Below are 27,836 nucleotides of genomic sequence, written 5' to 3'. Positions count from 1 at the left end.
TTTTTGCCCACCAGAAAAATGTGGCAGGGCCTTATTATCAGGATATGTTGTATTTTCGGGGAAACATGGTATTCAAATAATGAGCATGTCTGATTTCATCTAATTAATGAATGTATCAATAGCAATAGCACTTAGACTTATATACTGCTTTACAGGCTGAGTCAACCTTGAGCCTGGTGAGATTTGAACTGCCATATTGCAGGTAGTCAGCAGAAGGAGCCTGCAGTACTGCACTCTAACCACTGCCTCACCGAGGCTCTAATATATTAATACATTCCACACTGCATCTGAGTTCCTCAATAAAAGGATTACCTTGCTATTTTAAAATTTAAAGTAAGAGTTATTTTTACTTGGTTTTTTTATAAAGAGCATTAATTAGTTATGCTGAAATTCAGAATAGATACAGCACTTCATTTTATATCCTCTTCCTTTTTTACATATTACGTATATGATCTGGCACAAGTAAAGAAATACTTTCTTGATTTCAAGAAGAGTAATTTAACCTCTGCTTAGGTCTCTCTCACTGAAATCCATCAGTGAATACCGTTAACACTTTTGCCTAGACTGCGATTAACTTGTGTATTAAGGGATTTGATAAATAGCTTGATTTATTTAATCAGACTGCACACACTACAGCAGGGGTGTAAAACTCATGGCGCTATCATGTGACGTATCAGGACTTTCCTCCCCTTCGCTAAACATAGCATGGGCGTGGCCAGTATGTGACACATCCGTTCCATTGGCTGGAGGTTTGACAGCCTTGCGCTACAGTAAGCATTTAAAGGAATGATTTCTATTTAACTGAAAACTGTTTTGAACAAAAACAGAAATATCTGTCTGAGCCACTTGCCTGTGCTCCAAGAGCCACATTCCTTGAAGTACTGTCTTATGCTTTTGTCTGGCACTCATGTTAGATTTTTGAGGTCTCCTGCTTCAGCAGTACAAAGATACTTCAATGTCAATGTGCAATTAAAGGAAATGGTTCTTATTGCTAAATATTTTGAAGGCTTGGATGAAAGGATAAAGAAACATGTTCTTCTTTCCTGGTGTGCCAAAGCTTAGCAGGAAACAAAAGGAAATGGCAGAAATTTCAGACTACCATCTCTCCTTAGCTTGGAAGGCAAAGGCCATTTATATAGTGTGTGTTGGAGAATATAATACATGCCCCTGTGAGAGCTCATGTCTGTGATTAATGAAAAATAAGAGTACTAATTTCCCCGTAAAAGTTCACAAGTAGAAAGTGGCTGGGTACATTCACATAGCCAGATGGTTATGTGTCCTAATCTCCAATGATAAAAAGAAAACATAACATGAGGTCTGCTGGATGTATAGTTCAGCCCCTCTTCTTGATTAAAAGATTAGCTTAATGGAAGGGAGGTGGGAAAGCTGTCATGGATTTCCTGAAGCATAAGTCAATTAATGCTGCCTCAGCTGAAGTAGCATTTTTCAAACTTGGTAACTTAAAAGATGTGTGGGCTTCAGCCCCAGAATGCCGGGAGCTGAAATGTACCAAATTTAATGTTGCCAAGTTTATAAAACACTGATCCTGTGCTAGCCAGCGGGTACAACAACTGTTTTCTTCCAGCACAAGCTGCTCTGCAAATTCTTTCTTATGTTCCCATGTCCAGCTATGAAAGCGAAAACGAGCGGAATGCATACTGATAGACAGCTCTTTAGATTTGCTCAGCCATGTCATGCATTCAGGCCACTATTCAGAAGTACTAGAAGTACGGCATTAACACAACTTTGTTCTCTTTTCATTTTTTTCCAGGTCCAGTTTGGAATAATTCCAGATAGTTTTACCTTCAATTTATTATTGGATTCTTTTATAAAAGATGAGAATTACGAAAGTAAGGAACAAATATTTATTGAGCATTAGGTATTATGTATATTTCAAGTGTTTCACCCTTAATGTGTATTATGCATTTCTATCTTCCTGGACATGGCCATTTTGGAGCCTATTTCTTTATAACTAATTTGCCATGATTTTAGGAATAGATTTTTTTTTTAAAAAAGGAAAGGGATAATAGAAGTAAAGCAGGTGGCAAGACTGTATGCAATGACTGAATTCTTCTCATAAAAAGATATATAGATGGTCCTCAAAATATAAACATTTGTTTAGTAACTGTTCAAAGTTACAGCTCTGAAAACGTACAACTGATTTTTGCCCCAGAATCCCTGCAATTACATGATTAAAATTTGGGCAACAAAGTTAGGGATATTAAATTAAACCAGAATAAAAGTGCAAGTGGTGCAAGTTCATTTCATATGTTGTAAGTGTCTCCCCATCATTTTGCACTTCCAAATTGACTTTTTAAATATTACTGAAAGAATTAGATCAAGTTGTAAAAGTTAGCAGATATTTCAACAGAATATTCTACCATTCTGCAGTTTTAGGGATTCAACTTCCCTTTGCCAAACCAGCTTTCTTTTTTTCAGGTTGTGGGAAGGCCATAATATCATGAATAGGGAACAGAATTGAATTTTCATTCCAATATCTTCCATACTAGAAACAGTATAACAATGAGTAAATGGGACTTCTCTTGGAGGGATTGCGTGATCAGTTTATAATGAATTTTGGATGTGATCACCTGGATTCTAGAAAAGACAAATCAAGATGTATGCCCAGGAATAAAGCTGAACAGCAGGAAAATTAAAAACTTCAAAATCAGATGACAATGATAGTTTAGGTAAAGAAAACCAAAATATTTCTCTTTCCTTAATTAATAAATCTGATAAATGGTATTAGTATAGGTATTTAATTTGTATATTAAAAGTATTAATGTGTGAATTCAGTCAAGTATATACTGTATATATCAGTTATGAAATGATATTAATTTTACATTCTCTTTCTTTCCCTATAAAGTCACTGGGATTTTTAATTATTTGTTTATGTCATGTTAATCTGAAATAAACATATGTTCATTTCTATAAATACATTGGTGGGATAATTATTGTAATATATTTTAAGCAACCATTTTAATGCTTGTTTTTATTGTTTTTAGATGCTATGGCTGCAGTGACTGAGATAATGATACAGGAAGATTTTACTAAGGTGTCTACCCAACTTCTCTCTCTTTATACCATGTACAAATATTTGGCAACCAAATCAGAACTTACGGTAAGCTACTTGCATAATGAAACGTTTGTGGTTATGACTAAAGAATAATATGATTCAAAAGCCGCATGTCTGTACTTTCAAAATATGATTTAAAGCCAAGTTGAAGAGATTTAGTGTTTTTAGGTGTAATTTAAGTTGCCAAGCTGTGCCAGCTGGTATATGGCCCTTGGTTGACCCCTTGGTTACTCTTCCTTCTCCCCAAACATCTTGTTTTCATAGTTTTTTTTAAAAAAAACCGAACTAAAAAAATAGTCTTGTGTAAAAAAAAATCCTGAAAATATATACTCTCTTCCTAAACTCAGTGAAGCTCAGTTTGTATCTGAGATTTTAAAGAAGTCTTATATTTACATCCACAAGTGAAGGAAGTTGCTGTTTTGTGCCTGTCGCTGTTTTCGCATTGCTGTCCGCGTTCTCTGTGGGACGGAGAACAGGTATAGCGAGAAAGGGAGGAAAGAAGGGAAAAGAAAGAAAAGAAACGTTTCCAAGTTGAAGTTAGTTCCACATGACATTATGGACATGCCATAAGTTGTCATAGCAACAGTTTAGAACTGCTTTGACGTGAGTTCATCCATGTTTTCTTTTTTGAACTTCAGAGCAGGGGTGTCTAACTCTGGCAACTTTAAAATTGTGGCGTTCCCCAAATTGGCTGTGGAATACTGGGAGTTGAAGTTCATAGGAGTCTAGTTTACAGCCCTGATATTCCCTGAAGGCTACCTACCCAAATATTAACTAGCCTGCTTAGAGTTCAGCAAGTCCTCAAATGATACCTAAACAAGACCCCTGCCACTTGCTGAAGCACATTACAGATAAGAGAGATACTTTGGTTAACAGAGAATTGGGAGGGCTGTATAACACTTTTCGACTTTCACATTTTTCATGCAATATTTCCTATTTTCAGTGGGAAGAAGAGAAAAATCTTGGAGCATCTCTGTTGTTAGTGGGCCTCAAGCAGACTAACACTATAGGATTTAGTTCTCAGCTATATGGTCTTGCCCTTCTTGGTAAGTTTTAACAAATATTTAATTAAAAAATATTTCTGAATTGCTTTATTGGTTCGTTTGGAGTAAATGGAATTTCTTCAATTAAGTACTATTATGCCTTGATGCAATACAAAATAAAAACTAAATCAAGTTAAGCATATTGGCAGTCAGTCCACATAATGCAAAATTCACCTGGCTGGCCAATGTCCCACTGAATATTTGAAAAGCCTAAAAGGTAGGATCTATCTTTCTGTCATCCTCTCAACCACCTTCCCACAAAAACATTCATCTGAAAAAGGGGATAAGTGGTAACAAGTAAGCATTATTCTTTAGTTATATATGAGGAAGTCTGTTGCTATTTTCTAATTAGAGCCCCAAGATTTTCTATGTAGCATTATAGATTCCTTTGCTGAACCCTCAAATTCACTTACTAAGAACATTACTAGGTATTGGTTTAAAGCTGAAGAGGGCCTGGACCCACCTTTAACTGGGGCCAGACTGCTCAGAGAAAGATATATTTGAAATGTCTTCCTTGTAGCCCAGTTTCCTTAAAAATTCTACTTGTACGTGTGGGAAGTTATTTCTGTAAAATCAATTATTATTTAGTATGTATTAGGAACCATAAATTAACATTTAAAGAAGAGAGAATGTTCCCTCTAGGGTAGTCTCTAATCCTTCTATTCATTCTGGCATTTATCTTTTGATTAAAATTCAGCATACAATGTCTGAATTCCCTCTATTTCAGTGTCTTTTATATTTTACAATGGCTTTATTGTATCCATTAAAATTCCCTATGAATAGCTGTTAATTGGCATACTACCTTCAGGTGAGAGAGAGGCTTTATCAAAAAGTGTTAGATAGATACCCTTCTGCATGCATTGTTTCTCAGCTGTGATAAGAGCGAAGATGACACATCAGGATTAGATGCTGAACCTGATTTTACCTTATGGTACAGTTTAAAAAGTGGCAGTAGAGATCAAAATCGTAAACCAATTAGCATCACATTTTTATCCCACTTCGGTTATCCTTTTAAAAATCTGTCTTTGATTAGCATTATTCAAATCTTTAAAATACATCCCTGAACAGTTTAAAAAGGAATTGGCTTTAGCAAATCGCTTTACTTCTGTAGACAAAAGATTCACCTGAACATTCTGAAGGTCAGAAGCTATTTTCTGTTGTGCTATATGCATTTTGCAATTATGCCAGATCTAATGGAATATATTTGTAAAAAGAATAAAAGATGATCATTTATTTATGAAATGTATATGCTGCCCATTTCACTTTCAAGCAACATTCACGTGCATGCAGGGACCCCTTTTTAGTTATATTGGTGATTAGAGGTGGAGACCCTGTGAGAGCTGTATGCAATGAAATTTCACTTTAATGTATGCCGATTAGTGTACATTCAAAGTGACAATAGTCTAAGTCTATACCTGGCTTATAATATTACTGTATATTTTAATTTTCCAATGTTTGTAATTGTTTTTTACTTTATTTTAAATCTGTTTACCACCCAAAGTCACTAGTTGAGATGGGAACTGTATCAATCAGTCAAATAAATAAATAAGAATATAGAACTTAATCTCAACCAGGCCAAGAAATACTTATTGAAACCAGACACTCTTTCCAAGAAGAACTATGCAGATGTTGTTTTAACATTGTTTAAAAGCCCTTTTGGTGAATTGTAGAGAACTATGAAAGGAAAGGGAGACACTCAAAAGCATTCTGAATGGATTTCTTGACCATCCCTCTGGGAATTTTGTATAGCAGGGGTCCCCGACCCCCGAGCTGCGGATTGGTACCAGTTCATAGCCCATTGGGAACCGGGGTGTGCAAATGGCGTGTGAGCGCACAAAGCTTCATTTGTGCATGCCCGGGATCTAGGTTGCTTGCAAAAGCATACTCTCCCACTCCTCCCCACCACTGCTGGTCTGAAAGGTTAGGGACGGCTAATATACAGTACCTCCTTCCTGCTTTGAATCTAACTGCAATAATAGAGGAGGAGATTTTGTTGTTATTATGGCCTACATAGAAGAAGGTGTTAAACTATTCCTTTCCATATGCTATAATTTCAGTTAAATTTTCTGCCAACCCACTAGGACTCCATATTCATTTTATAAAGAAAATGCTGACATACTTTCTAGTATCATATTCATCACCACATCTTTTTGATCCCATGCGTTAGCTGTGTTTTCTGGTTTAAGCAACAGAGTAAACAGCTGTTAAATCACAGGTAAAGTGGAGCTACAGAAAGGATTGCGAGCTGTTTATCACCTAATGCCGCTCATGTGGACCCCGGGATATCTGAACAGAGCCTTGAAAGTAATGGAGGATGTGGCCTTGCTTCCTGAAGATGTGAAGCTTTGCCAGGAAGCAGTAAGTGAAAACGCATTTAACCAAATGTGTCCTGATCTATTTGGGACTCAGCAGCTGGGTCGCTACTATTCTTGGCACTGTTTTATATAGGTTGAATATGCATTGAAGTATTTCTTCAATGAATACTAATGTATCAACTGGGACTAAGAGTGTCATACAACCTTGGGCGTGGTGGTGGTGGATGAAAGTGCTACCTCTGCTTTTTCAGCTTTTCAATTGTTCTTTTAAATTCTGTTTTAATTATGTTTATTAATTATTTAAAACTATGGCTTTTATATGATTTTATTTATTTATTATTTGCAAATTGTCAGAATCATGTCAGAATGATGGGTAGTACAGAAGATAGATAGATAAATAAATGATTTATCCTTTAGAGAGAAAAAATTTCCAGAAAGCCCAAATAAATTATTTCTTCACCCTTACCTGATTGCTGCTTCTGCTTCTGACAGTTATTGATAATGCAACTGATCTTTCCTATTCCTTTCCTATTTCTAGTAACTCTTCCCGCAGTGCTATCAACTTCTGGAAAACACATTCAAAAACTCATAATACAGAGCCATTCAAATTTCCATCCTGACAGGCCTTTCGTTTACCTGTTATCAAAGAAAGGGCACAGGTACACGATTCTGTTGAAAATCATAGGCAAGCCTTCTGTTTCCAAAACAGGAATTCAGATAGAAATTATATAACATAATACATTGTAATCTCTTCTTGCAATTGTTGCAAAGATTCGAACTATTATCAGCAAAGAGCATCTGTGATTTATTTGGAGTCAGTAATAAAATCAATAATAATTTCAGAAAGGCCTGGTCTGCTTCATCAAATAGCAGTCTTCAACCATTACACAAACATGAAAAAAACCAAACATTCGTAAAATTTTCATTCTTTTAAAACTATTTTGGTCGTTAAATATTTGTTATATATTGGTGTTTTATATTTTCAGTTTATGTGCTTTCCATAATGTTAAGCCCTTTTCTGCAGTTAAAACCACGTGTTTTGGAAAAAACCAAAACCAAAAATTAAGGTATTACATCCTATTTTCAATCCATTCTGTTGTTCAGATTTAATTCCTAACTTTCGTTCGGCTTTTAATTTTAATGTTATGTTCACAAAATGTTAAGGAAGATGCACAAACTCTGAAAAGAAACCCACACACATAACACTTTTTAATGTTATTTTAAGCCATCCACGGCATTTTTTGCTCTTTTGCTGCAAAGGTTGATGTTCTGGCAGACATTTTGCACCCAGTACCTGAGCCCGAGGTTTCTCCAGAAGACCCCAAGGATTCAGAAGAAGCACCAAAGCAGATACCGCCAGAAGAAAATGAGGCGCTTCGTCTGCCTGAATACCTAAACCGTTTCAAGGTATGCAGTTTCCTTCCACTTCTGGGTTTTTTCCCCTCCTGAAGAAATAAGACTTCATGGCTACCCCACTAGTAATGGCACCAGGTTCTTTGGTATTGGTGCTGAGCTACATTCTTACTGTTTCAGACAGGAAAATCATGTTCAGTTCATTTTCTTATTACCTGGTTGCTGAGAATCTGTTTTTGCTTTTCACACCTGCCTTAATAAGTGAAACTCCTAATAATTAAAATGCAATGTCACTCCTAACCTCATGTCCTTTGCATCATATATCTACTGGAAAGTTTCCCCGTAATTCTGATTACATTATCGGATATAGAAAATGTGTATCACAGCATCATATTTATTCTTTTTAGATCCTCATCATCTCAGAATGCTTTAGATTTATTACCTTCCTTCCTTTTACTAATTATTGAATTACGTCTTTATGTAAGTGATTACATAGAGCTGATATAGCTTAATGGTTAGAATGTTGGACTACACCTCTTAGATAAAGACCCAAGTTGAAGGTCCGTTTGCTAAAGGACTTAAAAATGTTATCTAAATCTAATTTCTTCATACAGTAGATTCTGTATGGTTTCTCCTATGTATACTGTCATCTCCTAAGAAAGGCTAGATATACTGTACTCCATACTGTATATCTTTTAAGGCAGAGGTGTCAAACTCAATTTGATTTAGGGCTGCCTCAGGGTTGTGTTTGACCTTGGGGTATCGGGGCGGCGTGCCTGGAGGGGGCCTGGCCAGCTGAACATCACTTATCGAGGCTCTGTTTTCAGCCGTGACAGCCTCATACTGCCTTCTGCCAGCTAAAACGGAGCCCAGGCAAGCCACGCACAACCTCCCTGAGCTCTGTTTTTGCTGACAGAGGGCTGCAGGAGGTCATTGCGGCTGAAAATGGAGCCTGGAAGAGCCACGCACAGCCCTCCCGATCTCCATTTTCGCTGGGAGAGGCATCATGGGCTGGTTCTTCATTGTTTCTAGGGCAGTCCTGTGGGCCAGATATAAGCACCCCACGGTCTGGATCTGGCCCATGTGCCTTGAGTTTGACACCACTTTATTAAGGGCTCAATTGAAGTTTAAATAATCAGAAATCACCAGGATTCAGAAAGGATTATAAAATACTGAATGTTTTATCAGTGACTTAAAATATCTGCTTCCGTGCGCACAAAGTCCAGCTGACTGGCTCACATGTGTGCACAGGAACACAGAAGAGGAGGCAGCAAGGCCGTGCGTCCCACGCAGGATGGCCTTGCGCGCCACTTCCGGCATGTGTGCCATAGATTCACCACCATGGCATGAGGGCATTAAATTAAACCAAAAGAGTAAGGGTGGCAAAAGTCCCAAGTCCTAATATGCATCCAAAGATTAGGACAAAGAAAGCAGAACATAAAGGAGAATTGGAGACTAGGATGAGTTTTACACAATACGAAGTGTCAGTAGATCAGAATGCTGCTACTTCTGCACTAATACATGGCGATTGTGAAAGAAATAGGGAGAACTAGAGATCCCAATTCAGGAAAACAAAGACAAATATAAAGTGATGGGTATCATTGAAACATTGGGATGATAGTCATGATTGGCACATAGCCATGGCAGTCTTTAGTTTATTCAAAAGTAATAGGCCCAAGAGGAAAGAGGGAGAGATGCTACACAGTACATGAAAGAAAAATGTACTTGAACAGAAATTCAGCAGAGCATGTTGATAGGATCTAGGAATAATGAGAGAGAGAGAGAAAATGACACCACTTTGGGAGTTTTATATAGACCACCAGGGCAAGCAGAAAAATAAATAAATGACGCCTTTCTGCATCTGGTAACCAGTTTTCAAAGATGTATGCAGTAACAATGTTTCTTAGTTTTCCGTTATTTTGATAATCTGATGGGAATCTAAATTTGCCAAGAGTTAGAGGTCCAAATTATTCTTGCCCTCCCTTACTGAGAGCTCCATTGGGCAGAAGGTGGAAAAAACAACTGGGAAATTCTACAAAATGGTATATTACAAGTACAGACTCAAACAGTCACCACAAGAAAGAAAAACAGGAATGATTTAAAGAGGCCAGCATGAATACATGCAGACTTCACTAAAACATTAAAGGAAAAGGGGGATGGAAGGAGGGGGACGTACCTGAAGATGATTGCAAGATGGTCTTCTAAAATTGTAGGAATAGAATAGAATAGCAAAATTTCAGAATGAGCTAAAACTTGCAGGAGATATAAAAATAACGAGTGTTCTTGGGTATGCAGAACTACTTGACTCCTGTTTTTGTGACTGTCTTCCGTTAGAAGGGGAATGGAGCCTTAAGCGGTCAGAATTATGCCACGAGAAATAAGGGGAAACTGCAGTATAAGATAGGCAAAAGAGAAATAAATTAAACCAGGGTCAGATAAATTATGGAAGATACTAAGCAAAGGCGATTTCAAAGTCATTTTACTAATATTTGAGAACACTAGGAGTAAAATTTCAGAAGCTGAGAGGAGATCAAATGTCATCCTCATTTTCCAAAAGAGAAACTATAAACTACCAGCCTTCAGTCCATCTGAATCAATGAGAGTTATATTTTGGTGATTCAATTATTCTCTTGAATTCCTGGAAGAATTAAAGGTCATATATTAATATGATAGAAAATGATTAACAATGCATTTCTACAAAGAATTAAGAGTCCTTTATTTAGTAGGTTGCAGTCTAAGAAATTTAGAAGACTGGTTTACTGTGCATCTTATTTGACCATATTACTTTAGATAGTTATTAGTTTAGTTTATTGATTATCCCATAGGCCATATCAAAATACAAATTTCAAGCGAAATGATTAATAAAATTCTATCAAAACAGTTTAAAATGAAATTGGCATAAAATACAATGATTTAATTTATAGATAAGTAACATCAGATAAAATCATATTTCAGTATCACCCCTAAAAATCTACCATTATTAAATGTCATTCTTATTAAAAGCCAATGCCGGCTAATCCTTAGGTTAATGAATTATATTAATTCATTTACTGTAAGTATCTTTACTGGGAAAAAAATACACATGGAATTTTAAAATTGCTGGTGTTCAAATTTTCTGAGATAGTTTTCTTCTCGTTCTCTGGGGTGTTTCTCTTTTAAGGCAATTAAGTTGCCTTCTGAACATCAAGCTGTCCTATAAAATATCCCTAATTACAAATGACCCTGCATCTTAAAGCACTTAAGTGGATTTTTTTTTTAATGATTCATCAGTGCAGTGTGTTGCAAGAAATACTGCACCATCTATTTGATGATGGAATGTCCTGTCTGGCCAAGGTCCCTCCTTTCAGCCCACTCTTCTATACCCTGGAGGCAGGATGAAAGCATTTTCAACAGCTGCTTACACAGAGCTGAGCATAACTTCAAAATCACCTTTAAAGAAAAGGCCATATATAGGAATCTACAGCGCAATAGCATAGAGAAGCTGGGATCTCTTCATTATACAATTAATACTTTAATTATTCCCATCTGTTAGCTGTAAAGTTGGCTGAAGTAACTTGGCATAAGTCTTTGCCTCAGCAGGGTGCCTAAGGGTGGGACCAGAGAACTCTAAAACATTGGCATGGCTGGCAAGCCATTTGACAATTTTAGGGCAATGAGCTTTTGTTAAGCTTTGTTAATGCTTTTAGAAGCTCAGCCTACTCCAGTACTTAGCCAAACGAAAAACTAATAAATTTGGTCTCTGCTTTGTATTACTAAATAATATATTTTGGGTTTTTTTTTAAAAAAAGCTATATGTCATTGTATATGTTTATGTATTGGATTTATAGGGCTTTCCAATTCAAACAATGTGAATCTGGAAGGGTAGATTACAGCAAAAAAACAAAGATTAAACAAACACAAACAACAACAATACCCCATCGCATAATGCTAAAAAGCCTATCCAATATTTGAAATATAAACCATTTGCTTCATTTTTCCTTTTGGGAAAGGCTGAATGCTCATTTATTGTGGCCAGGGCGATTTTCCAAGAATAAATATGAATCAGCTGTAGTAGGCCTACTTACAAAATGTGAAATTCCAGTTCCAACGGAAGGAAAGATTATATGGCCCAGATTCACTGTTTCTTTTTCTTTCTCCCTCTTATGCCTACCATGACAGGAGCTGAATTCTAAACTCCACTCCCTTGGCAAGGTGGAATCTAGGAAGCTGCTAACCCTGACAACTCAACTTGTTGAAGAGAAACTACCAGCCTCTGAAGAGGAAGACATTACAAAATACAAAGAGAAACTTGAGGAGTGGGAGAAAGAAAAAACGATGCTGATTGAAAGGGAGCAAGAAATGAAAGAAAAGGCTAAGGAAATGATGGAAATTAGAAAAAAAGCAAATGCAGCCACATGATGCTTTTGCTGACAGACATCCATTATGCCTCAGATTGTCTTGGCAATAAACAGAGTCTCATCCCGTCTTGTACCTTATACAAACTTGGCCTGTCCACACATTAAATCTTTACACAATCCAAGCTATATGTCATCCCCTTCTCCAGAATCTATTATTACTACTGTTCCTCTGAAAGTATACATTACCTCTGTTGTGTCTGAGAACAAAGGTTTGTCATTTTATCAAATAGTTCCTTTCTAAAATGTTGAGGTGAGCAGTGGTGGGTTGCAAATCGCGTTCCAACCAGTACGGTTGGAATGGGGCCAGCGGCATCCTCATGGATGCGCGCAGTGTGCATGCACACACGGACAGTGTGTGCATGCGTTCAAGCGCTTCCGTGATGCTCCAGCTGTTCCATGGAGCGTTGCGGAGGCGCTGTATGCACCATGCGCCTGTGTGGAAGCGCAGAAGCCTTTAAACTCCGGTAAGGAGCTCAGGTGGGCGGGCAGGCCCTCTGGAGCACCATACTGAAACGGTATCAGGTGCTCCGGGCTGGCTCTGGTACTCCTGTCTGCAACCCACCACTGGTGGTGAGATAGTACATTCAGAAGAACCATTTCATTGTCAGCTTGTGCTATTTTTTTTTTATGATAGTTACTGACAAGAATTGCTGATATTTTAGAAATCAGAGAAAACAATAAATGTAATTTGAATGTGTACATATATTCATGCATATTTTGTTATTTCTAGATCAAAGGAGAATTTCCCAACTTTCCAACTTGGGAGTTAAAGAGTAGTTCAGAGAATCAGAAAAAATCTATTCTGCCATGATCTGTGGATATTAATCTGGATCAGTTCTTCTCAACCCTTGAAATACCATATTTTTTGGAGTATAAGACACACCTTCCCCCCCCCCCCAAAAAGAGGGTGAAAATCTGGGCGCATCTTATACATTGAATGCAGCATTTTTGGCCTCCCAAAACCCCACCCCCTTTGGAAAAATAGCTGTGCATAGCCTTTAGGAGGCTTCCAGACTGTTCCTGGGGGGCTGGGGAGGGCAACAATGAGTGAAAAATGGAACACTCTGGAAGCCGCCTAAAGGCTATGCATGCCCTTTTTTTGACCAAAAACGGGCCTGTTTTCGAAAAAAAATGGGCCATTTTTGGGAGGTCTGCAGAGTACAAAAACTTTTTTTAAAAATTTGCCTCTTCAAAATCTTGGTCCATCTTATACTCCGAAAAATACAGTAGGTCAGATTGCAACTCCTATTACTAATGAATATGAGAGAAAGACGCTGACCTGGACTCTACCTAGGAAGGCACTATACATCTTTTCAACAAAACATAGTAAAATCTCAATAAAATAAATATGTTCATTTTATATGTCAATCTTCTTGCCAAAGTTGTTGTTTTAAACCTCAAACTAAAAAACGCCACTAGGCGCTAATACACCTGGCGCTGTCCAAAGATGTCTCCGTGGTCATGTGGCGGGCAGGACTAAATGCCAAAGGCGCACGGAACAGGAATGCAATATATTTAGTTCCTGATCACTGATTAATTGGTTTGTTTGTTTTTAATTAGCATTTTGTATATCATTTTTATACCTTTGTTTACTGGTTTATTGTATGCCATACACTTCCTCATTGTTCAAATTGGGCAGCTATTTATAAACTTTAAGTATACAGGTAGACCTCTACTTATGACCACAATTGGGTCCAACATTTCGGTTGCTAAGTGAGAAATTTGTTAAGTGAGTTTTGCTCCATTTTACGACTTTTCTTGCCACAGTTGTTAAAAGAACCTCTGCAGGTGTTAAGTTAGTAACATGGTGGTTAAGTTAATCCAGCTTCCTCATTGATTTGGTTGTCAGGAGGTCGCAAAAGGACATCACATGACCTTAGGACATTGCAGCCATCATAAATATGAGTCAGTTGTCATGGGATGCTTAAATGACAGCAATAAAACCATCATAATTTATTTATTACATTTTTACAGTCCTCATTTCACTTACATACAGCAACTTTTGAGTGGTTTATGATATGATAAAAAATAAAAAAGTACTACAGGACAATTACAATTAGAAGAATTAAATAAAAAAGTTAAAAACCAAGGTAGCCTGGAAGTGGGAATCTTCTCTATCAGATGTCTCCCCTATCAGTGACCCAGACCAAGTGGCAAAACCAAGTTTTCAGGTGTGTGTGTGTGTAGACCTTGCCTCCAACAGGAGACTTCCTGAGAGTGGGGCCCACAACAGAAAAGGAATTGCCATCACTAAGCACTAACTCATCTGATGTTGCCCTTTATGTCCTTGATACTTAGCAGAAGGCAATTCCAGTTCCAATTGTCATTGTTAACCTAAAACTATCTGCATAGTACATTGTTGCATTATGTGCCAGGCAATCTTTGAGAAACATTTTAGAGCAAGAAGGCCACTAGGAAGGAACCTGTTACTTTCTAAGAACAATATTGCATTAGATGTTAAAGAGCAGCTAGGATAAAATCATTTGGAAGAAGTTGTTGCATCAGATACTGAGGTCTAACTTATACTGATTTATGGACTGGACCATAGCAACTACTAATGGGAATTGCCCTCCATCATTCTAGTTTTGTTGGAATTCCAACTTTTATCATTTATTACCGTTATGGTTTCTATCTTTTCTACCACCCAATTTGCCTTTGATGTCTTTTATTCAGTAAATGTCACAAATTAGCTGCTTCAGCCTCTCCAAACTTGCTTTCCTCATTCCAGATTTTCTAGAAATCTCTATCAAATTATTTGTTTTGGTTTTTTCCTTTTCCCCTCTATTTCCTGTCTTAGTCAAATGATTAGGCAAACAAACTAAAAAGTAGCCTTTAATCTAGTTTTAGAGAGAACCAGTTTAGGGTAATAGTTAAGGCAGCAGGCTAGAAACCAGGAAAGTGAGTTCTAGTTCCCCTTTGGCACAAAGCCAGCTGAGTATTCCTCCATAAGACACTCTCGGCCCTAGGAAGGTGGTGTTGTCAAGAAACCACATCTGAAAATCTTGCCAAGAGAGCCGCAGGATCTAATCTAGGCAGTCACCAAGAATCAACACTGACTGGAAGGTGTTTATGTACCAAAAATGTGTCTGCATTTTGGAAATGATGTCCTGCATAAACTATGAATTCAATTTGACATTTGTTGAATGAATGTTGAATGTTGATTTTATTTATATGCCGCCCTTTTCCCCCGAAGGGGACTCAGGGCGGCTCACAACTCAACCAGGGAAGGAGGGATACAAACAGAAAATTAAAACAACACAAAAACAATACATAATTTAAAATGCACAACAGTCATACCAATTCGAGACGGGGGCAATAGTTCTTTAGCCCCAGGCCTGTCTGAACAGCCAGGTTTTAAGGGCTTTGCGGAAGGCCTGGAGGGTGGTGAGGGTTCGAAACTCCACGGGGAGTTCGTTCCAGAGGGTCGGAGCAGCCACAGAGAAGGCTCTCCTCCGGGTAGTCGCCAGTCGACACTGGCCAGCGGATGGAATTCGGAGGAGGCCTAATCTGTGGGATCTAATCGGTCTAGTGGAGGTAATTGGCAGCAGGCGGTCTCTCAAGTACCTAGGTCCAATACCATGAAGGGCTTTATAAGTGACGACTAGTGCCTTGAAGCGTATCTGGAGACCAATAGGCAGCCAGTGCAGCTCGCGGAGGATAGGTGTTACATGGATGAACCGAGGTGCACCCACGATCGCTCGCGCGGCTGCATTCTGGACAAGCTGAAGTCGCCGAATGCTCTTCAAGGGCTGCCCCATGTAGAGCACGTTGCAGTAGTCCAGTCTAGAGGTCACAAGGGCGAGTGACTGTTGTGAGGGCCTCCCGGTTCAAGTAGGGACGCAACTGGTGCACCAGGCGAACCTGGGCAAATGCCCCCCTGGTCACAGCCGACAAATGGTGTTCAAAAGTCAGCTGTGGGTCCAGGAGGACTCCCAAATTGCAAACCCTGTCTGAGGGGCGTACTGTTTGACCCCCCAGCCTGAGAGATGGAACACTTGGCCAATTAGTAGGAGGGAAACACACCAGCCATTCGGTCTTATCTGGATTGAGTACAAGCTTGTTAACCCCCATCCAGTCCCTAACAGCCTCGAGGCCCTGGCACATCACGTCAACCGCTTCACTGAGTTGGCACGGGGCGGACAGATACAGCTGCGTATCGTCTGCATACTGATGGTATTTTTGCCATTTGCTTATAACTGAGGGAGAATTCAATTGTGCCACATCATATGACTAAAAGAAAATGTTATCGGCAAGATTTATGACTGTGACCTTATGATCAGTGATCACTTCGTTTGGTCTTCCGGAGGATTTTCAGCAATGGTTATGAGCTGCATAAATGCTACCAGTAATTGTCATAAAACCCCAAATTCTGTCAGCATTTCACGTTAGCTAGTATTGACTCTCAATTGTTAAAGACTAGTGCATATATTTTTCATGTCAGGTTAATAAGCAGAACTGTCAAGATTAGCTATTGTTGCACTGCTGACCTTAACACCACTTCTTCCAGAATATAATTCCTGTTTCAATTTTACATGTATAAATGGTTTCATGCAGTATTGATCTAAAATCTGTTATCGGAAACAAATGTATTGTTTGGCAGTTTAAATCTCACCAGGCTCAAGGTTGACTTAGCCTTCTATCCTTCTGAGATCGATAAAACAAGGACCCAGATTGTTGGGGGCAATATGTCGACTGCATTTGCTTAGAGTGGGCTGTAAAGCACTGTGAAGTGGTATTTAAGTCTTAAGTGCTATTGCTGTTGGTTGTTATGTGCAGTTATGTCCAATGAGTTAACACCCAGATAAATGTATATAGGATTGCGATTTGAATTTATCAATTCTTGGTTATCAATTTTTTTTAAAACAACATAAGCATCTTATATATATATGGAATTGCATGGTTGTGATTTTTTTAGATAGAAATTGCATTTTTAATATTCAAATGAAAGAAAAGAAAACCCAAACACACATGAACTATTTTAATTTTTTTATTGTGGAACTGAGCTTATTTCCTTTACATCAAATATCCTCAATGGTAGAGGGGATATTGCACACAAATATCATAAAAGCACTACATATTACTTTCACTGGAAACTAATTTTCTACTTTAGATATGACTTGATAGGATAGAGGTGATGAAGGATTATAAGACATAAAACCATACACAGCTGCAGACTGACACAAACAAGACCATTCAGAACAAGAGAGAGGAGTGAGGTGCTTCTCAGCCACGACAAGACTTTCTCTCCATGGTTTGGAAGAATCAAATGGCTGCAGGCCATCATGTGAAAGCATCCTGGACTTTTAGAACTGTGCTTTTTCTGGTGTGATTACAGCCCAGTCTTGTATGAAATAGAACAGTCGCTCTGGGCAAGTAGAGCTCCTAAACTAATTTAGTGCAGAGAAACAATTCCCCACAATTCAAGGTTTTGATGCTGCTTTCTTATTTTGTTATTTTTATAAGATCACAACAAATATTTTTGTTTAAAAAAATGAAGCAAACATCCTTAACAAGGCAAGCAATGCAGTTTCCAAATGTATATAAATAATTAGACCAATTATTGTGGTTTCTTCTACTATCAAGGAGCACTTAACAATTTTTTGGTAAATTTAAGTATAACATTTCCCCATTACTAATATTTCTAGACTACAAAATTTTTCTATTATCTGTGAGCTAGAACTTATGTATGGAGAAAATGGCTATGGCCATTGCGCCACTAGTGTCTTAAGCAAGATTTCATAGCATCATCTACATCACTGAAGTGCTGTAAAATCTGTCCTTATTGTTAATCATGGCACATCAATGTTGGGATGATTCTAGAAAGTGCTTGCTAGTGGAGAAATGACCTATGATGTAGGAAATGCAGAATTAACTCCTTGAAGCTAAACTGGGAGTTCTTGGAATGTTTTCCTTAACTAACAGCTTCTTAGTTCTCTGTTGCAAGGTTCCTAAACCGCTTAATCTATTGAAGACAGCTAAATATATTTGTATACACATTTGGATTCATTCACTACTGTATGTGAAGTTAAACACAAATCATGAAGAAAGATTAATTAAAAACGTAGTAGTTGCAGAAATTAGACCCACCATAGGAAAATGTAAAGGCATGCAAAAGTTTTGTTTTAAGTTTGAATGTGACCTCAACTAAACTGTTGTCACTGAATTTTATTCAGTGGGAAAGTACTATCATAACAGCACAATGAGGGGAATGTTACCAATGGTAATTTTTTCTGGAATGCACATAGCACTCTACTTTTGTTTCTTTAATTAATATTGAATTGTTAATTTAATTAATATTGAACCATGCTTCTAGTAATCTGTGCTGAGTAACAGAGCACAATATCGGTATTCATGGTACTTCAGATTGACTGTCACTATGCTATGTAGGGCTGTGACTAACACAACTATTAGTTCCATTTAATTTAGTCAAGAGGAGCTTCCTAAAACAACAGTAACAGAAATCCAGAATTGAGTGCCATTCAAATTCAGTCCTGATTGCCATTCAAAACCCTATGCCTGCTTGTTCAAAAACAATTGTTTATGAACTGTATAGCCAACTATTATAGCTTTAGTCAGAAACTTAAAAAGAAAATATAGGCTTGGATCTAAAAGGCACATCAACTCCTATGCAGGGCAAATGCCAATGTCATGCCCACTACATGTCCCTGTACTTTCAGAAGTATTCCTGAAATTTCCCTCAACTCTCAGGAGCAAGTTGTCAGAAAACAGAACATTAAAAAAAAGTTCTAATGCTAGAATCCATGATGCAAAATGAGATCTTTGAGAAGTGATGCAAGATGAGACTTTTGAGCAAAGCTATACAAACTGGTACTCCCCCCCCCCCAAAAAAAAACCCAAGAGTTATTAGACTATATATTCTTAAATTTTGCAATTGGCATGCTGGCTGACAAGACTGGAAATTGTAATTCAATGATTTGGACAGCAGTAAAATAGGTAAGGCTGTCACAAGAGAATATATATTCCCATAAAAATCAAGATTTGCCAAATTAGAGTTAGGTCCTTCCACCATTTGGAAGCATAAAGTAAAAAGGAAAGTTTAGAGACAGAAAAATCCCAATCTAACTATATTTCTGATTCTATCCTAAAATAATTACAAGAGGATCAATAATGTGCTTGAAGTGTGAAGGAGTGTCCAGGCCAAATTTGAACTCCAATAAGGTGGTAATCCTATGTATGTTTATTGGGAATAGGTCCTACTGCACACAACAGAGTTGATTTATGATACGGCATACATAATTATCTGGCATGCTGATTTCAGACAATTGCTTCAACAGACCTATTGATGTACTCATCTGCTATGTTTTTAAGTTTTGGAGACAGTAAATTAATTTCCCCTTTGCACATTTAAATATATATTTAATATTGTTTATTGAGTATGAAATAAAATAATCCTCAGGGAAGTTCAGTCCAAACAGACTGACAACTTCCATGATCTAGACTGTTTTTTGTCGACTTGTTCACATTTTCTTTCCTCTTTTTTTGGGCAAGAAGAAAATTAAACCAATTCCTGCTGGATAAATCCTTTAAATTTTGCTTAAAAACAGCAAACTGGGGGAAGTGGGGGGCTCATAAAATTAATTAATCTTGAAGCAATAATAAATGGAATATTCCATTTTTAGTTGGCGGAGCTGATTGCAATCGCTTGGTACCCACTCAGACTAAATCATCTAAGTCAATATTTCCATATTAAAGAACTTTCCAGATGAATTTCTCCAGAATTCCCCAGCCAGCATGGCCATTGCTAAGAAATCCAGATATTTTCAAGGTGGCCAACTTGGATAAGTAAAAGACAATCATTATGCTAACAATGTGGTAGAGTAACAGCTTTGCCCAGTAGATGCTTACATTTTAACTTTCTGTCAGTACTATCGGCCTGGGTCATCCAATGTGGACGAGCATATGGTTAGGACTTTATCACATTAGTGGATGATAATAGAATTGTATTAGAAATAGCAACTGTTGGGCTAAGAAAGGGGATGAGGTATGGGAGAATAACATTCATGAATATATCAAATAACATGTAGTTATTTCTGTTTAATGGGTACCAGGACAATGTTTTCCCACTGCTGCATTTCCCAAAAGCAGCATTCACAATTATGAATTCAGCTATCCTGCTTCTTTCAAAAATACATTTTTCCCAAGCTTTTCATTCCGCAATCATACCAGTTTTTTTTAAAACTTGGAATCCAACCCATCTATGCTGTTCCAAGAAAAATAAAGAGCTACAAGAAGAGAAGTGTTTTTTGGATAAAGGTAAAATAATAAATAAAATAGCATTGCTAGAATTGTCAAACAAAAACAAAATATTAGAATTTTTAAATCCACAAAACACAAACAATATTTCACAGCATTAATTGGGCTACCCAACCCAAATTAAAGAGGATCTAAAGTAATATTAAAAATATATAAAAATGAGCAAAATAAAACAAAAATAAACAATGCAACAATTAAAATAAATTACATAACATATAATAAACAAAATGCTGTAGTTGTCCCCTACTTGATGAAATCAAGAGCATTCTGAAAACATGGTTGGCATAAAATAATACAAATTCCTATTATAGAAAGAATGAGATTGTGAAAATTTTGTACACAGTTGCAAAGTAAAACATTAAGGATAATGGAGGTATTATTACAGGTGGTGATAACATGTAGTCTGGTCATGAAAATACTCTACCAGCATGAGAAATATTATTATCAGACCTCTGTTATCACACATTTTCTGATTTTCTGACTTTTCATTTCCATCTGTCTTCTAATTAAATTGTAGGCTTCCCGGAAGAGGTGGTCTTGAACATTAAAAAAAAACGCAAGTTAAGTTTGCACTAGGCCAGGCACATGTAATTTGTTTGGATAAATGGAATGGTGGCATGTTTGGGAAGATGAGAGAAGAACCAGAGAACCCTGCAACCCTAGCAGGTGCTGTAAGTGGCAAGGAGAAAGTAGTGTGGTTGCATACTGTTTGGTATGCTAGTATCACCACTCAAATTGCTACTGCTACAAAGCCAAGTGGAACAACGTGTGACCAAACAACCCAAACTCAGTCACACATAAAACTGATTCCTGTAATCTGTAGACATTATGCATACCTGAATAAGCTTTGCATACTTTGTTTTTCTGTGTGCTAATTTGAAAAGATGCAGAATATTAAATCCCATCTGATCCCAGCTGCTCTCCTTCCTGTAATTCTAGGAATTAGAAGTTTTGAATGACCTGGGAGCTGAGGTTCTCATCAGTTAAAATCTGTGGTCAGGATTACATTTTGCATGTTTTTATGATTTCACAGAATCACATTATATACAGTATACCCTGTTCTGGTTTTACTTTGGGGAAGGATCCTTCAATTAATTTTACTTAAGACAGTGTAGGATAAAGGAATACCTAGGAAAATTAAGTCAAGATCTCTGCTGCCCAACTAACACTGGAGGGTTTGACAGGTGTCTCAAAGGACTGCTTGTAATGTCACAAAGCGTGGTTTGATGCAACCCTCCCCCCCCAGTCGTAAGCTGTGTTCATTGGTACTGTGAAATTGTGCCATCACAAATGACTCCTTGGATTGCATAAAGCCATGGAATAGCCCCCAATCCAAAGCGAACTAACCTTTTCAGTCCTTAGTTCTTTAATCACTAACACATAACGATATTGCTAGTGTGCTCTCTGCAAGATAATCCTTGGCAGTCAGCTACGTTCAATAAATATGGTACTGTTTTATCGTACTTCATTCTCACCAGAACTCAAAATAACACTATGTGTTGTCTTACAAAACTACTAAAAAATTAGCCTTCACCTGGGTTTTTTTCCCTGCATTTTCCTGTAAACAAAACATGTTTTAAAAATTCATCTATTAAAAGTTCGTGCACAGCTAAAAAAATTCTGTACATTTGTCCCCATATTCACTCTTAAATTAACAGTCAAACTAATGTAAGACGAAAGAAAGCTTCAAAGACTGTACAGATGTGTAGACAACCTTTTTGTAGCATCCCATATATTTTTGTTATTTTGAATTTCTGGTACTGAACACCTTTTCTTTCATGCCTCCAGGAAGCAGGAAAAAAGAGAGGGGAAAAATAATGATAACTTCAAACAAAGTTTGCTGTTCAGGTGCACCAATGAAGTGTTCAACTTAATACATAATTCATAGCACCAAGCTGTTTGACCAATCAGAGAGGTTTCCAATAGCACGCATGCACACGCATAGGTCTGTACTGGTGTAACTATAATCCTACACAGATGTTTTATAAACTTGCTATCTTGCATTAAAAAATAAGTGCATCAAGTATCTTTGTACATTCAAGTCACTTTCTAAGGCAAATTGTCTACCATAGGTACTCCCAACTGCTTTGGTATTTTGCTTCAGTAAACTTGTCAGTGACCCGGGTGTTTTAGCATGCAAGTTTGTCAAATTTGAAAGAACTCTGAATTTTCGCTGGGAGCATGCCTTAGACATGTCCGCATAGTAAACTGAACGCGGTTCAAACTACATGCGTATTTTGTCTAAGAGAATTGTATTACGTGACAATGAAACACTGAATGGGAAGTTGCCAATAGCAAGTGTTTCCAATGCAATGTTCCTTCAAAACCACATTCTGTTTCACTTAATGTTCTAGCTAAGATGTCACTAAATTAAATATGCCTACTCTGGGAAAAAAAACAAATATTTCTTTCTCTAGGATGCTAGACTGCAGGAGGTAAGTCACTGACTGCTTTGTAACTAATGCAGAATTAATTATTTTATTCTCCTCTATGCCATCCAACTCATCTTCCCCCTCCCCTCTTCTCTCTCCACCTTTTCTCTCTGTTTCTTCCAAGGGCAAATGCCCCCAACCTGGCAGAAGTCAGCAGTGTTTGCTAGTGCATGGTTTCCTAGTGTTCAATGAAGATGAACCTGAATCTGCAGGTTTTGCAGTAATCTGAACCCTATGGTGGGAATACTGTTATTTCCCGTAGCAATTAGCAAAGACTGAAAAAAAAATAGTGACTTGCATCACTCTGATACAGTATAGCATTTGGCAGGTATATATAGTTCAGCAGCTGAATTAGATGGATTATATTTTTAGAAAAAGTATTTTCAAATTCAAGAATTTCTGGAAACAAAGTTTAAAGTTGAAATGCATTGCTTTTTTTTGTTTTTACAGTTCAATCTTGCATGCAGGGAAAGATTCATCTTGCATAACAACGGTGCTACTGCTTGCCAAAACCATGATGTTAAGATCCTGTTGTTTCTCGTGGGTCTCTTGGTACCATTCCCTCATCACTTCTGAGTCATGCGTTGGGATTAATGTCACCTGTCATACAAAGAGTACATTAGAGGGGAAATTACAAAAGGAAGAACAATGAAAAATCTTACTACTAGTATTGACATTCCATGGATGTGCACAACCCTGGAATGGGGAATTATTTGCTGTGGGATGATTCAGCAATTTCTGGAAGCGAATCCCTTCCTTACAACATCATATCAGCAAGGAACAGAGCATTCTGAAATTCTCTACACCATGATATTCTCAAACTGGGAGCTTTTGTAAAGCCCTGTGACTGTACTCCTAACCAACTAGTACTGTGATGGCGAACCTATGGCACACGTGCCACAGGTGGCACATAGAGCCCTTTCTGCGGGCATGCAAGCCATTGACCCAGATCCACCATGCACGTGTGCAGCTGGTTTTCGGGTCTCTGCCACGCATGCGCATGGGGAAGGATTCATGCGGGGATGCACATGCATATGTGGGGTGCATGTGCGGGGAGACCACACATACGTGGGTGCGGGATGCATATGGAGTGGGTGCATGCACAGGGGGAGCACGGTGGGTCGCAGGCACATGCCTAGGGGCAGAGGGAGCGCAAGGGGGGGTTGCTCATGCATTGCCTTATGGGTGCGCATGTGAGCACACACTTTTGGCACACAGCAACAAAAAGGTTAGCCATCACTGAACTAGTATGTCTTAAATACCTGTGTATAATCTTACCAAATTTGGCATCTTTTAGATGTGTTGGCATTGCAATCATAATATTCTCAGACCAACACATTTGGAGAATGGCCAATTGGGAAAACATCATCAGAAGAAGAAATAACTGGATGCAGGGAAGACAATTAGTTGTTACTAGACAACCTGTGACCATTGGATGATCCTTTCAGAGATATTTCCTAACCACTCTCTTCAACGGTTTATACAGAGTTCATAATGCATTGCCTTCACTGAAAAAGTTGGGATGCATTCAGAGGTGGATCTGCATTGAAAATAGTCCATATTGAACTATACAGAACAGTCAAACATTGGCACAGAATGTGATATAATGTTTTGTATTATGTCATAAATTGCTTTATGTTAATGTTTATATGATAAAATATTTTATAAAATCTGCTAAATTTCAATCCTATAGGAGTTATGGCTCCCAGATTTTGGACACATTCTATGTTAGTCCAGGGATTGGCAACCTTAAACACGGAAAGAGCCACAAAGGTCCTAACCTCACATTCAATTCTGAAGCTGACTGGAAGTCTGGTTCCCCTATCCTAGCGCAGTGTCCTTTTTCGTCTACCTGTCCTAGCTGAAAGCCCTATCAATTGTGGAGCCGACCGGCAACAGGGAGCTGCATCAGAGGGATGAAAGAGCCACATATGTCTCCAGAGCTGCAGATTGCTGACCCCTGAGTTAGTCCATTTGAGGTACCTTGGCTCAGACATTTTTTCCTCTATGATGCATTGTTTAGCCCAGTTAAAGATTATGGGAAAGAGTATTTTAATAGTATATGGATGGATTTTGAAAAGCAGATCAATATCTTAGGGCACCACCATCCTTATTATATCCAGAGAAATACTACTGAGAATATATTGCATCTATTATTTATGTACTTTTTACACTTTTATATCACAGTGTTCCACAAACACAACAATCCTTAGATAGGTTTTTCATTTTAGTACTTTTCAAAATTTCAAAATTCTGTTACGTAGTTATTGCTAAAATTTTAATTAACCATTATTTTATAAATGTGAAAGCCTCTTTTTTATAATTGGATCCTTCCCTGGCACAGTATTTGGGGCACAGAAATTTTGGGGGGGATGTATGCAACTAAGTAGATTTTTAATATATGTATTGTATTTATATTGCATGTTGATTCATGTTACTAACCAGAGTCACACTGGTAAAATGAGTGGCCATGTAAGTAAAGATAAATAAATGTAAAAAAATGCAAGAAGTATTTTTTAAAGGCAAAAGTTTTTTGCATATGACCTTAGAAGTTAGGTTTATATCACTAAGCAGTAGAAATAAATTAATTATGCACACATGGAGACAAAATTTGATAAAATGTAAGTCCATTTCTTCCATTTGAGAAAAGCAGCATAAACATTATTCCTTCACATCATGATGCTCTTCAGATGTGTTGGGTTAGATCCGTTATTTCCAAACAAGTTTATATTTCAACACAGCTAGCGAATGTACATGATGGAAAAGATCAACACAACCTCTTTTTTTTCTGAATTCTCAAAAGAAGGCTTTTCTGTTTGGGCTATTTATTTTTAGTACGACTATTTCTATGCCTGAAAGAAGTTGCTGTATTAGCAGAGTTATCCAAAAATAGTAATGAGAAGGGAATGTAAGGCAAGACATACAACAACCCTGCTGGACTAACATACAACTACAGTCCCAATTGAACATAAGCTTTTTCTAGGCTTATGTTCAATTTCTCAGCTGGGCTATCAAAATAATTCAGAGCAAGTAGCGAACAATATAATGTAGTAAAGAGGACTTGCAATCCTCTTGAAATTCCTGGATTAAACTTCACATTATAGTGGTTTGATGTTGATTTACGTTTCAGTGAGATCACTTCCATTCTATATAGTTTTATTTTTTACAGATCTATCTTTATTTCCTTTTAAACTATTTAGTTAACTAAGAAATCATACTGTTGCTTCCCTTTCTAAAGTCCTGCCAGCAACAAACTGGCTAAGTGGGAGTAGAAAGTAGCGTTCACTATCTTGTTTTTTTTTAATTCTCTTCTTCAGTTGAAAAGGAAGTCTTTTCATTTCCTCCAATGGGAGTGGAATCCATCTAGATCCATTTTCAAACATTGGGACCAGAGGTGGGTCCCTACCAGTTTGCACCTATTTGGTAGAACCGGTTCGTCAAATCTACCGAAACGGTTACAAGAGGTTCCACCAGTGGATCTGGAAAGCAGGCCACACCTACAGAAGAGGTTCCAAAAAATTTTGAAACTCACCACGGCCACACACACACACACATACACAGAGAGAGAGAGAGAGAGAGAGAGAGAGAGAGAGAAAGACAGACTGACAGAGAGAGAAAGGAAGAAAGAAAGAAAGAAAATGAGTGAGAGAGAGATGAAAGAAAAAAGGGACAGAGAGACAAAAGGAAGGAGAGAGAGAGAGAGAGAGAAAGAAAGAAAGAAAGGAAGGAAGGAAGGAAGGAAGGAAGGAAGGAAGGAAGGAAGGAAGAAAGAAAACACATGGCCGGCAAGCCACTCTCACCAGGTCACATGGCCAGCAAGCCACTCCCACAAAGGAGGCCACACCCACAGAGTAGGTTCCAAACTTTTTTGAAACCTACCACTGATTGGGACTTATGGTGAAAAGTTAGCAGTGCTGAGGATCATTTGGCTCTTCATTGATCCCATTCTGCTCTAAGCACCAAAACTTTCAAATTCTTCTCAATATCAGAGTTTAGGGATGTGGGAACACTGAGCACAAAAGTAACCAGGGAAGAGGAGAGAGCCAATATTTTATTTATTTTCTTTTATTTTTCGATTTTATTTGCTACCCATTTTGCAGTTCCGTTTGGAATCCCATTTTGGGGAGTGGGGAAAAAATGAATATTCATTTTGCCCCAGGAAGTGCTGTCTCTATGATCATGGTATGTCCCACAGAATACATGATTAATCAATTACAATTATGCAATCAACTCTCCTGAGTAAAAAGACAACTGTCGAAGATCTAGATGTACCACTTTTCTTATCTTGTGATTTTAAACAAAAGTAAGTTCTTCCCCTTGAGGTTTTGTTACTGAATTCAGGTAACTAAAAGATGATTCTTAGCATTTTAATGGGCTTTTCTTTACTTCATTGATTCTGGAGAACGTACCTGCATATTGCTTCCCCACTGAGCTTTGCCTTCCAACAGGGAATCCAAGACAGCCCTGCTTGGTTCTTCAGCAGCAGGATCATTCCCACTCACAACATAGTAGGATGATCTCACCCTCTTGAAAAATTCTATATCAACATTCTTGCTATTGCTGTGGTTGGGAATATAGACCAGGTCCAAATACACAGGAGGTCCTGGAGGCACAGCTATAGATTTTGTTGGTTTCGCATTTCCAGGTCCTAAAAAAATAATGGATAAATAAGAGACTTGTCTCAGTTTGTGGTAATAAACGTTTATAATAAATGATAAACTCAAGTTGGACGGACTGACACATCACGCTTCAGCTGTGATGTTCATATATTTTTAATGGTTTTGAATTATCCTGTGGAATTTAAGCAGTTGATAAAATCAGATATTTGTACCATAAAAATGTACTTAGTGAACAGAACAAGATATGCACAAAAAGAATAAGCTATTAACCATAAGTGTGTATGTTCACACTATGTTCATGCCTGTTTGTGTATTATGTATGAATGC

At 37.8% G+C, this 27,836-nt stretch overlaps 2 protein-coding genes across 2 annotated transcripts in view; one reads left to right on the top strand and one right to left on the bottom strand.

Moving 5' to 3' along the window:
• The window catches only part of MRPS27 (mitochondrial ribosomal protein S27), a 44,241-nt gene extending 31,935 nt beyond the window's left edge, over positions 1 to 12,306 (top strand). Inside the window, exons 6-11 of the mRNA XM_032212694.1 lie at positions 1,772 to 1,850; positions 3,006 to 3,121; positions 4,020 to 4,122; positions 6,335 to 6,477; positions 7,695 to 7,841; positions 11,946 to 12,306. Of these exons, the coding sequence (XP_032068585.1) occupies positions 1,772 to 1,850; positions 3,006 to 3,121; positions 4,020 to 4,122; positions 6,335 to 6,477; positions 7,695 to 7,841; positions 11,946 to 12,185 (828 nt within the window). The 3' untranslated portion in view covers positions 12,186 to 12,306. The remainder of the gene's footprint in view (positions 1 to 1,771; positions 1,851 to 3,005; positions 3,122 to 4,019; positions 4,123 to 6,334; positions 6,478 to 7,694; positions 7,842 to 11,945) is intronic.
• Positions 12,307 to 17,182: 4,876 nt separating this feature from the next.
• MAP1B (microtubule associated protein 1B) overlaps positions 17,183 to 27,836 on the bottom strand; it is a 67,262-nt gene continuing 56,608 nt past the window's right edge. Inside the window, exons 6-7 of the mRNA XM_032214519.1 lie at positions 27,300 to 27,538; positions 17,183 to 23,490 (exon numbers count right to left, since the gene is read on the bottom strand). Coding sequence (XP_032070410.1) covers positions 23,335 to 23,490; positions 27,300 to 27,538 — 395 coding nt within the window. The 3' untranslated portion in view covers positions 17,183 to 23,334. The remainder of the gene's footprint in view (positions 23,491 to 27,299; positions 27,539 to 27,836) is intronic.

The sequence above is a fragment of the Thamnophis elegans genome, chromosome 3 (assembly GCF_009769535.1).
Source record: "Thamnophis elegans isolate rThaEle1 chromosome 3, rThaEle1.pri, whole genome shotgun sequence".
NCBI lineage: Eukaryota > Metazoa > Chordata > Lepidosauria > Squamata > Colubridae > Thamnophis > Thamnophis elegans.
The sequence above is the reverse complement of the archived record's forward strand: the minus strand, read 5'-3'. Positions and strand labels throughout refer to the sequence as shown.